Below are 12,531 nucleotides of genomic sequence, written 5' to 3'. Positions count from 1 at the left end.
CCTCCTTCACTTGGTGTCTCAGCAGCTCTGGCTCATACAGCCCGTCATACGTAGAAACAGTAGCGCTAGCTGGTTGGCTCAGTGGCTTTACCTATACCCTTTCCCTCTACTGCTGAAGCCTGGGACTCCTCCACCCCTTAACTCCATTCCATCCTAGGGTCTATGGTAGGAAGGATGGGAGGCTATTTGGGAGCAAATGAAGCATTTTGGAGCTCCTGCTACCTTCTCTGGCTTGGGGGGAGGGGGTTCTCTGCTAACATGGCCCAGCTAGTGAGTATGGCTGGGAAAGCAGAAAGTGTCCTTGACCCCATGATAGTGGGAATTGCTTTAACTCCCAAATTACACATTAGAATTCTAACTGCCCTGGTGTCTCCTTTTGTACACTGGAATAGTATTGTACCTGGTAATTGGGTCCTATAATAACAATATATACCTCAGGGATATTGTGGATTAAATGAGCTTTCTTGGAGGGAGGACCAAATCAGGTCATTATACCATTATTCCCATGGGGAAGTGCATTATGATTTACAATAGCAATAATGTATATAAACCACCTCACCCATAGAAGGCCCTCCATAAAAGGTTGCTCTCATTGTTAACCTTGATGAACTCTTGGGACATAACTAGTTAGTATGTTGAGGCTGCTTGCACACCAATTGGTACTGTGCTCACTGAAGCATTGTCTCTGCATTTGGAAATTACTTTGGGATTCCTTTACAGATGCAGAAAAGGAGATCTGGGGAGGTATTGGACAACCTCTTTGGGAGAATCTTGACCTCTTGGTATCCTGCCACGTTATCTATGCTCTCAGAGCTGGAGGGTCAGAGAAATAATGCCTCTTGTATTTTTGGAACTATTGAAATAAACTGTCTCTTCTAGCTCCGAGTCAATAATACGGACATTTGACCCTGCCTGACCCCTCAGCTCAAAGCACATGGTGCTGGAATTCCTGGGGCAGGAGGTTAGGAGCCTGAGTGGAATCATCTTTCCAATCACTTCGCCTTCCTTCACATGCTTGTAAGGCACTGTTTTTCTTGTAGAAACTGCCTTCCCCAACACTCATTCATTTAAAAGCTTTCCATTTCAGGACTAGGAGAGCCCAATAGTTTCAGCAGCCATGTTTGGTTACCATGGAATATGTCCCTTGTTGAGGGACTTTTTAGGTCCCTGGAGAGGCATGGTTTCCTAACAAGGATGGATGCTTCTGAAAGAACTACATGGCTTTTGTAGTCTTCCTGTATGTATTCCTTAAGGCGAAGAGGGCCCATCTATCCATCTTTCCATCTGTCTATCCATATCCGTCTATCTAGCCATCCTTCCTTCCTTTTCTTCTATTCTTCATTCAGTCAACCTTTATTGAGCCCCTGTTGTTACTAAGACACTATACAAGGCACTGAAGATATACGGACACAAATCAGATAGGGTCCCTGCCTTCAGCCAGCTCACATTGCGGAAAGGGGGTGCACAAATCTGCAGAAGTTTGGGAAAGTGCTCCAGTGCTCTGCTAGCCGAGTGTCTGAGGAACAGTGGGATACAAAGGCGGAGAGGCCAGCCCCATGGGGATGTGGGATGATGGTGCTCCCAGAAGCCTTCATAGTAAAGCAGATGTGATAATAATGTCCCTGTGGCTTGCCAAATGAAAATAATCCCCTGCGAGAAAGAGAAATAGCATCTCTCAGTGTTATAACAGGCTTTTCAGTAGCCGTTTACACTCTGATGGTAAAATGTATGTAATTAGATCACATCACATACAGGAATTATGTAGATTGGTAGGATTTGTCTAAGTGAAACCTTGGGTTTTAGAATGACTCTGCTTATTCCCTGCCCCCAGAGAATGGTGTTAGTAGTTTTGATGTGCTTTACTTTTTAAAAAAAATTTTAAACTTTGAAGTAACTATAAATTCACAGGAAGTTGCAAAAAAAAAAAGAAAAACTGTACAGGGAGGTCTCATGTTCCCCCCAGGGATAGCATCTTGTAAAACCATGGGAAATGCGTATTTAGTTTTATTATAAACTGAAAAAGACAAATGTAGTTAATGCACAAAAGACATCTAGCTTTTTACTCTAGTTTGAGCTAAACTGTACTTAATCTCAAGGTCTTTGTTAGAACAGCCCATTTAATACTCTTCATAAATTACAGTTACTTTTTACAGAGATTGCTCAATTAATACATGGCTCTGGGAGTAAGTTAAACTCCTAATATTTGTGCCATTTTGGTAATTTTTAGACATCCTAGTGGAGTCATATACAAATCTTCTTAATTTAAATGCTACCAGACATTAGGGTGAGGTTTTTTAAGACAGATAAAATCTGTGTCCTGGTACATATAAGGGAAACTTTGTGTACAATATATCCTTGTATATCTCTTTGCTATACACACATCTATATCTGCACATACTTATTTGGTATGTGTCCTCTTCACATTTCTACTTCCAGAAAGTATTTGAGGATAGTTATTCAGTTGAATTCTGTCAACCAGTGGATAAATGCAATAGAAGAAACATTTCATTGTGTTTATAAGGAAGTGTGCCTAGACAGCTTGACACTTGGTAGGTGTTCAATAAATGCTTGCTGAGTCCTTTCTTCCTCTGAAGAGGCATTTTTGTCTTTGAATGACAGGAGCAAATTACTTGAACTTGCTTTTCTTTTACCCTGATGTATATTTATACATAGTGGTTGGTTGTGAAAATCTCTAAACTTTAGATCTTGGTTCAGGGTAATCTAATCCATCAGGAAAGAGTTACAGCAATTGTATTGGTTGGTATGTTGATTTAAACATTTTATCTCAGATATGAAAATTCATTGTTATGTAGTAGCAGAGTCTTTTTGCTGCATATTTAAATTTGAAAACATCTCTGCATTTCATAGAACTTATGAAACCTTAAAGGTACTTTTTCAAAAAGATTTTTATAAACTATTTATTATAGAAAACTTCTAACATATGCACAAGTCAAGAGAATAGTATAATGAACCCCTGTGTACCCATAACCCAGCTTTGGCAGTTATCAACCTATGACCAGTTCATTGTAATTACACCACCACACAATGCTCCCCTGTATTATTTTGAAGCAAACCCCAGATATCATATAATTTCATCCATAAATGTTTCAATATGTATCAATAAAAGGGTATCTTATAATACTGTTATCACACACCCCCAAAAAATAATGGGGATTCCTCAATGTAATTAAATATATGGTCAGTGTTCACTTTCCCCTAACAGTCTTCTATTTTTAACACAATTTGTTAGTTTGAATCTGCATCCAGAGAAGGTACATATATTATGATTTGTTGATATGGCTCAAGTATCTTTGAATCTATAGATTCCTCCTCCATGTCTCCTTTTTTCCTTGCAAATTTTTGCTGAAGAAACTGAGGTCCTTTGTCTGTTAGTGTCCCACTGTCTGCCTTTGCTGGTTTCATTTCTGCTGTGTCATTTACTCTGTATTCCTCTGAATTGGTAATTAGATCTAGGGGCTTGATGAAATTCAGGTTTGCTACCTATATTATTTTTTTGCAAAACTGCTTCGTAAGTGGTGATATATGGACTATCTGGAGGCTCAGAATGTCTGGCTGTCTTTCTTTTAGAATGTTAGCAGCCACTGATGATTATCACCCAGATCTATTCACTCATTATGGCTTGCAAAATAGTGCCAACAGGGAATTTTTTTTAAAGGAATGAAGTGTCCCATGTAGCAGATCAATAGTGAGAAAAAATATTGAGTAAATTAGGTTTTTAAAAAACAGAACATCCGGGCCGGCCCCATGGCTTAGTGGTTAAGTGCGCGCACTCCGCCGCTGGCGGCCCGGGTTCGGATCCCGGGTGTGCACCGACGCACCGCTTCTCTGGCCATGCTGAGGTCGCGTCCCACATACGGCAGCTAGAAGGATGTGCAGCTATGACATACAACTATCTACTGGGGCTTTGGGGGGAAAAATAAATAAATAAAATTATAAAAAACAAAAAACAGAACATCCAAGTGGTTGCAATAATTGTGCAGGCATAATCTTATGTTAGGAATGGAAAGGAATTTAGAGATCATCTAGCCTGGTGTCAGATGAGAACACTAAAGCTTAGTGAAATTAAGTGCTGGGCGTGGCCTAGCTTATGAATGACGAGGCCACAGTTACATGCAGGCCTTCCCCACACACTTTGGTATTGCCTCCATTATGGCCTGTAGTTCACCCTTTCACAGAGCATCTGACAAATTTCAAATCTGAGTACAGTTTAGCTTATTTCTTCTCATTATCACAGATCATGGTTAATTAATTACCTTTTCAGTTACAATTTTGCACACACTAGTATTGACTAAATAGTGTAAAATAGAACTAATTCAAATTATGTTGATATTATATTATAGTATCAAATTATAATCAGAGAAGATCCTGAATCTAAAAGATTTATATGGACTTAGAGGCAAAGAAATCCAAATATGACTGTTGTCCAATTTCAATTTCATACATATTTTGCTTCACATTTAAGATATAAATGTGTCTTTTCTGTTTCTAACATCTTTTTGATATTATTTAATTTCTTAGATTCTAAAATAATTGTTATAAAACTACAAAGTATTCCTGTTAGTTATTAAAAAAAAAATCCTTTAGCTACAGAAACATTGTCAGTTATTTCCCGTAATTTTCAGGGGAAGAAAGTTTGCATTTTCTTTTTATAACCATTAATAGCCATGAGATTTCAGTTTGAACTGACTTTCTTTCCTAATTCTTTATTTTTGAATTTTAGGTTCTGATACTTTAGTGACTTGTCAAGCTAAGACAGAGATGGAGATGGCCTTTTAAAACTTAGGGCAAACCACTCCTGTGATATAGAAATAGTGTATTTCAGTAGCTATCAGAATCCAGATTGCTCAGTGTCCCTCACTGATAAAAACTAAAGCCAGGCTGACAACCCCCCATTCTGTGGTGTCACTATAGACTTTTTTCCTTTTTAATATTAGATGATATTTGTTTTGTGTATGATGTTCTATTAGCAGTGAAGGGCAATTAGCATATTGATGAAATAGAGTTTCAGGCAAAATTAGATGCTAACATAAGCATATGATTTTGAGTTGAAATTTTAAAATTCCTCCCTTTTATAGTGTTTGCTGCCTTCAAGTACTAATATTTAATAGTGACAGTTAAGTATTTCCCCCAACAAAATAAACAGCACTCATATTCGTGAACTTGCCAGTTGCCCATCTCTTTTGCTCTTTAGGTAGAATGTGCATGTCCTCACCCACCCCCAGCCCAGGCTCCCTCTCCAACTGCCTTGCTGCCAATGCACAGGAGACTTGGCAGAAATGCTTAGCCATTCAGAGACATCAGGGCCGTGGTCTACCTCAGCAATTCTCAGACTTGGTCCTCGGGAAGAACACGGGAAGGTTCTGTTGTACTTGGAGGACCTTTATCGAAATAAGGATTTCTTTTTCTTACACTTACTTTTTCTGACACTGAAAGGACTGCTGCTGTCCAGTTTTGGAGGGCCTAGCTCACAAAACAGCTGTGTTCCTTAGGAATAATGTTGCCTTAATGACTGCAGAATAAAAATTTGCCCAAATAAAAACTAGCCACTGTTAGTTACTCTGCTTTTGTCAACAAAGTCCTCAAGAGCTGCAAGACTAACAAGAACATTTGAAATACTTTATTGTTTCTTTGGATTATTTTTATATAGCCAGTGATTTGAATGTCTAAGTTTTTGCTTAAATCGGATGGAGCACATCTGTCAAAAAGGGCAGATTTCAAAACACGGGTGTACCACCATGCCTGTAGGACGCGGAAATTGGAGATACTTGATTCCATTTAAGTTGTTGGTCTGATTGTTCACAATCCCTTCATATATTAGGAGTGACATGGCCCAAAGGCTGACACTATGGTTCCCATTAGGGTCTCCCGTTTTCCTATGGAGTGTTTCTAAGAAGTGAGACAAGTTGTTCTCTCCCCTCTCACTTTCGCTCTCTGTAAATGTAGCCTGCCTTTTTATCCCTCAGACTGGCTTCCAGTTTGATATTTAGCACACAAGCTATGATAGAACTTATTTCTTAAATAATTTAGACTAATGCATGTATTAGTTGAGATTGCCTTTAGCAAATCGTTTTACCTGCTGGTGGTACTCTCTGTAGGGCAAGCGTGTGTGTGTGTGTGTGTGTGTGTGTGTGTACACTCAAACCAGGGCAGTATGTGTGTATTCTATGTACTTATTCATGGTTCCAGAGAGATTTGGCTTTAGCCGCGTGTCCAGTCTTATGCTATTGATGACCTCTATTTGTAACAACAACAAAAAGAGATAATTTGACATTTGACACTGGGTGAGTCCTATGTCCTCATGCTTAAGTACAATCTCATGACTGATACGGCAAAGCCTCAATTAAAATGTTTCAAGTGATAGGTTTTTCTGGGGTCCTCAGTGCTCAGCAGAAAACCTCTTAACGTTGACATGAATGGACCATTGGTTTTAAACCTCATTGGTGAAGACCCACTTCTAGTATGTTAATACATTTTCTTACTTAAAGGTACTGAGGATGATAAAATCTTTTAAAGAGAATTCCATGCCTTGTTTAGAATCTTGGGGTCATAAATATTAGTTTGTATTGTACAGGGCTCTAGGGGTAGAAGATAAGGGATGATGGGCCTAAATCTATATTGTACTTAGGTCATATTTTCCAAAGAGAAGATTGTGCTGTACCGTTGAATTAATTAAGGAATCAATTAATTGGATTCCTTCTGGTTAATTGAGGTTTTCCAATTCTTGAGTTATCATGTTGAAATGGCTTCCGGGTTTAAATTGGGCGTAATCTACATGCCAGTGATGTGCAGAGGCAAGTCCTGATTCTGGGTCCTCATTGCCATCATGGTCACATGGGGACTTTGGGTTCATTCTGTAACATTCTTAAATTCTGCCTAATGGTCTCTAATTAATTTTGGGGATGAAGCTCTTACAGTGGATTCATTGAAGGCAAGTTCAGTTAAAGACTCTTCCTCTTCCTTCTTTTGCCATCATTTGCTCCCCCTTCCCCTTCTCTTGTTTTTCTCTCCCCTTCTCTTCTCTCATTCACTGTCAGGAAAGACTGCCTTTGAAGGGACAATTCTGTACCGAGCTGCACCGGGAAAGACGGAGGGCCACAGACGCTATTACAGTGAGTGACCTTAACAGCAGGAGGCGGTTGTAAAGATAAGATCTGGGTCTTGTGTTTTTTGATGCAGCTGCACTTTCCTGAGCTGCTCATGCTTCTGCCAAGTGTCTGTGTGAATTTCTGATCCAAGGACATGGACTTATTTGCCTAAGATAAGTGCCGTCTCCTTGGTGTGTGCTGCAGGAGCATCCCCATCACCAGCCCCTGGCGCTTTCTTGTTTGCTTTGTGCCTCTCTCATGTGTGTGACATGCGTGCATGAACCATGCGTGCAGAGAAGGGATCAGGAGCATTTGTCATGGCATATGTATTTGTACCAGTATCTCTTGGCCTCTGGGGTGGTGTAAGATGGCTTCCTGTGGAGATGTCAACCTCTCGTGGTTATTGCTTTTTCTGAGTGGGGCATTGGAAACCAATAAACCATTTCTTCATTGCGCAGTTCAAAGAAATAAGAATTTGGCATGGAAGTCCATGCCAGAAGTGGTGTTTTGCTTTGCTCATTCAGCCAATCACCACACGGCAGACTTCTTTTGGCAGGATCAATGTGTAGCCTTTTGTGTTGGGAAATAAAGCTGCCAAAAGTTGAGGGGAAGGAGATGAATGAGATTAATGAATGAATCTTGTGAAGCCCTTAGTTCCTGCCACACAGTAAGCACTATACATGTGAGTGTTAAATAAAACTAAGTAACAATGGCCCACAGATCTTACATACAAGTGGACAGTTACATGCCTGGCCAAAGCAAATTTGAGGAGGCTTTGTTCTTTTTTCATCTTGAAGGAAAAACATCCACCTTACCGTGCATGTACACATATGCATAAATGGATATGTATACAGAAGTGATGAAAGAGAAGGCTCAGATGTGAGCACCAGAAGTGTGCTTCTCAACTGTCTGTGGTGAAGTTTGTTTTTATTTCCATTCCCCCATGGGCAGATACCTGATCCTGCTGTGCATGACTTTACTACATGTGCAGTGCGCCACCTGCGCCTCACCATGGGCAGTGGACAGACCGAGATTGGTCTTTGCTCTGTTCACCTAGATGCATCCACAGGCTACACGTCTGAAAGTCGTGCCAGTGCACACTGCTATAAGCGTTTCCAAACGCACTTTCTGCACTTGTCTTGCTGTGTACCAGTAATGAGTCCTTCATGAACTGGCCCCAATCTGCACACCACACTCTGGATCGCACTGCCTGCAAGTGTCACCTGGCATGCTGAGCATGACGTGGGACATTTTATCAGATAGTGTGTGTGATGGGCACCAGTAGCGAAAAAATGTGGCATCAAACAGACATGAACATGAAAAGTCACCTTTCTTTCCCTCCAAAGGGAAAGAACTCGATTTTGAGTTTATTTCACCAACCCAGATATTCAGATATTTAATTTGCATACTTAAAAGTGATAGAAGCAGGCTGCCAGAATTTCTGGAAGAAATATCTGCCGTGTGTTTCCTTCCCAGTCCATGCTTGTGTGGTTGACTGACTGTGCAACCTCTCCTTGTGTAACGTACAGTGATTAATATAAAGCTATTAAGATGAGCCCGAAGGCAGCAAATCTCTGAAACCAGAAGCTCAGTGAAATTAGAATTGCAGTGGTTGAAAATATTATGGTTCTAGCTAATGAGGAATGATAAAAGAATCCTCCAAATTCCTCTCTTTGAAGAACTAAAACAGACTTGACCCAATCCATTTGCCCAGCTGCCTTCTGGTGGTGGTGGTGGTGGTGGTGGTGGTGGTAGGGAGGAGGGTGGTGATGGTTTCTTTCCACTAACCATTTCTTTATTCCACCCTCAAATGGTTCTTTCCAAGCCAGAAAAGAACATACAAGCCATTTATCACATAGAAAGAATCCATACGGCAAAATGAGAACATGTTAAAGGGGAAATGACACAATATTTAGACTCCAAAATTATATCTCCAGCAGGGATATTTCCAAAAACAATGAACAAATAAACACACAAATGGATAGCTAATCTCCAGGGGTTCTCCATGTTTGCACACTCACATCCAGTCCTGTAAATTGTAGCCGACCCCCTTGTTGTGGGCTGCTTCTCATTGTTCTACCCTCTGTTCTTGCTCACAAATGCTATTCTTTAGTTAATTAAAATGTACACCAGGGATCTTCCTCCTCCCCCCTTCCTTTTTGGCTTATAAATACCGTTTTATTAAAAACAGCAGCAACAACAAAAACAGCCATTGTTTTAAGGATTTGATTTTGAAACTTGTTAGCAATTTATAATGACCTTTCTATATTTTTTCTGTTTTCATTTAACAGTTTCTTCCTGCACTGAGACTTCTTTATTTGAATGACTTCGACATTTTATGACATTTTATGTGAGCGATTATTTGATGTATCATTCTTATGTACTAGGAGGCCACCTTACCTATAGGAAGATAATGCATGTTTGGCAAATAGAGAACCGAATTTGATGGCATACTTTCGTCCCAAGGTCGTCGTAGTCATCAGGAGATATATAGTAAATGTTCCAGAGCTACCTTACTCGTCTAGAGGCTTTTAGAGACAGGTTTAATGGCAGACTTTAGTATTCCATAAAACATCCTTTGAATCCTGCCTTTTGATGGCATGACTGATGTACTGACCATCAAAGTAAGAATGTACACCCAGAAATTAACTAGAAACAAATAGGCTCTTCCTTTTAGGAACATGATTGTGGGCAGAGCCTGGGGAAAAAAGAATCTGGGGAGGTAAGTATTCATGTTGTCTTGCTGATAACTATTTTGTGACTTCCAACACATGCCACAAGAGGTCAAAGGAAGGGTGTCATGTCCTCAATGTTCTTCTTTGGAAAGGAATTTACCTTTGGGAAAATGATGGTGTTGAAGGAAGAAGACCTGTAGACTTGGGGGATTCTGGCCTCTGGGAGGGCAGCTTCCTTTCTCTCTTTAACAAACGCGATCATCTTGCCAGTGAAAGCATCTCAATGTCAAGTTTGGTTTAATGCTTTCCTAGGGAAACATGTCTGTGTGCATTTATTCCTTGTGAAGCCATCCAAAGAGATTTAATTCTTTGGCAGTCATAATTTTGTGTGGTTTCTTTAATTGCTAATTTGTTTAAATGGCTTTTAGCTTTACAGTTTCCCTTCAGGAAATGTTACTTTCGTTGCTAATTGCTAATTGACATGAGTCATAGAGATTGGAGGTACAGTATGTGGTACTGACTGGGCGGGGAGGCAAGGAGGGGGCGGCGAGGGTTGTTATTGCACAGGCTGCCAGCAAAATAAATTTGGATCAGAACCAGACTCCGACTGAAGAGAGATGAAGTGTTGCATTTACCAAGAGATTTGCCTTGAAATTAGATTTTCTGAAAAGTTTTCATTCACTTTGTAACAGTAAAGGCTGGGGGTGGGGAGATCAAACAAAACTCAGAGCCACCCAAACACAACATATTCAACACACTGAAAGAAAAACCAGTGCAAGTTACCCTGTACCCAGTAACACTTTTAGAGGTGGTTCCCAGCTGGTTATGAGGGGCTTCATGGCTATGGCTGATTTCTGAGCTCTTTCTCTCCCCGTCCCCCCTCTTGACAGGTTTAAGGGAAACCACAGGCTCTGAGAGTGATGGGGGTGACTCGAGCAGTACCAAATCCGAAGGTGCCAATGGGACAGTCGCAACTGCAGCAATCCAGCCGAAGAAAGTTAAGGGAGTGGGCTTTGGAGATATTTTCAAAGACAAGCCAATAAAACTAAGACCAAGGTCAATTGAAGTTGAAAATGACTTTCTACCGGTGGAAAAGGTATGTTCAATGTTTCTCTTTTATGTCAACATAATGTGGGGTGACCAAAAGTACAATGTAGGGTTTGGCGTCTGAGGATTCCTCTTCCTCTTTTGGGGTCTTGGGAGTCTCGGTATCCTCACGTGCTAGCTGTCTGCCTCTGTGGTTTGCAGCTCTCCCTCTGTGTGGGAACAGCATTCCTCAAAAGGCTCGTGTTCTAGTTTGCTGCTGCTTTTCTTACCGATCTCTTCTCTATAGAATGTTTCTGAGGATGACTTTTCAAATAGACTGACACTTCCTCATTTTCTCCCCAGAAAAGCCCCTCATGCCTGGACCCAGCTAAACATGTGACGTTAACACTTTTCAAGCACCTGCCAATCTCTCTCCTCTCCTTGAACATTTCTCTAGTGCTTTGTGCTTGGGCATGTTGACGGGTTCTGCAGAAGAGGAAAGGGACAGTACATTTTTCTCTAGGAGTTGGGTGGGAATGATTTCGAACTGCCAAAAGGAAGTCTCCCACGTGTGGGAATGATGGAGATGGCCCACACTGTGACTCCCTGGGTTGTTACCATCAGGAAGCTGGCTGTTTTCTTCTGCCTCTGGTTCTGGGTTGGCAAGAGGCAGACAGCGTGTTGCTGCTGAGTACACGGTTGCCATAGCAACACACCCAGAGCCATCGCGCTTGTGGCTGTCAATGACGTCTACTGTGGTACACTTCTAAGCATCGTAGCTTTGCTTAGGATTTGATAAATACTGTGGAATTTTCCAGATTGTAATAAGCTTCACTCGTGCTGTGCTTAAGGAATGTTTGCTAATTCGATTTAGTGCTGAATTTTTTCTTTGACGTTTGTGCCAGCAGGCTTGGAGGATCAGGCATTGGCAACATCTCTAATGCAGGTTTACCAGTGGCTTTTAAATGTTTTTCATTTTTTGGTGAGATAAATTTTTAAAAGTTGCATCGTCTTCCACAGCTGTAGAACTTCTACCCGCCTCCGTCCCCTCCACCCCCTCCCCCCAGCAAACTTGCCCAGTGTCATCATGCATTAGAAACAGAATCTGAAAATGAAACTTTTTGGACACTTAATATCCTTAGAGATGAATAAGGCAGAAAGGGCAGATAGTTAGAAATTAAAGACTGCTTCATTTAAACTCTTCTTTTGTTGAAGCTTCTCTGAGGCAGCATTGTTTCTTTTAGTAATCAATATATGATGTTTCTCAGGATCTGAAAACTTTCTAGTTAGTATCCCAGCTTGTGAGCTCATTTGTGTTTCACACAGTCACTTTCAGATTCCTGTAATTATTTACAAAAGAGCAAGTCCTGATCTTGGGAAGGAACAATGGATGTAGTTTTTCTTCATTTTATTCAAGTGGTTGAAATGAACGTGACCGTTGACTCAGTTAGCAAACAGTTAATTCCTTTTGTTTTAGGATTCTCAGTCTTATTCTTCTCTGCGTAGAAGGACATTGTATGTGACTTTTATTATTGCTATTAATATTTGTTTTAACCGCTAATAATAAATTTGGTTACTATTAATAGTAATATCAACATCAAATATAATACTCCCAAGTTTTTACCTCAGCACACATCTCCCCTGAACCCTAGAGCCGCATGTCCAACTGCCGGCTTGAACATCTCCACTTCAAGATCTTAAATTCTTATCAGCTTGTCCAAACC

The 12,531-nt window shown here is 40.6% G+C and overlaps 1 protein-coding gene across 3 annotated transcripts in view; it reads left to right on the top strand.

Annotated features, from left to right (window-relative positions):
• The window catches only part of SH3KBP1 (SH3 domain containing kinase binding protein 1), a 337,148-nt gene that overhangs the window by 177,399 nt on the left and 147,218 nt on the right, over positions 1-12,531 (top strand). For all 3 annotated transcript variants that reach the window (XM_058535538.1, XM_058535540.1, XM_058535539.1), the window contains one exon: positions 10,672-10,877. In XM_058535538.1, the coding sequence (XP_058391521.1) occupies positions 10,672-10,877 (206 nt within the window). The remainder of the gene's footprint in view (positions 1-10,671; positions 10,878-12,531) is intronic.

Source organism: Diceros bicornis, chromosome X (genome assembly GCF_020826845.1).
Source record: "Diceros bicornis minor isolate mBicDic1 chromosome X, mDicBic1.mat.cur, whole genome shotgun sequence".
Classification (NCBI taxonomy): Eukaryota; Metazoa; Chordata; class Mammalia; order Perissodactyla; family Rhinocerotidae; genus Diceros; species Diceros bicornis.
This window is presented reverse-complemented; position numbering and strand designations above follow the sequence as displayed.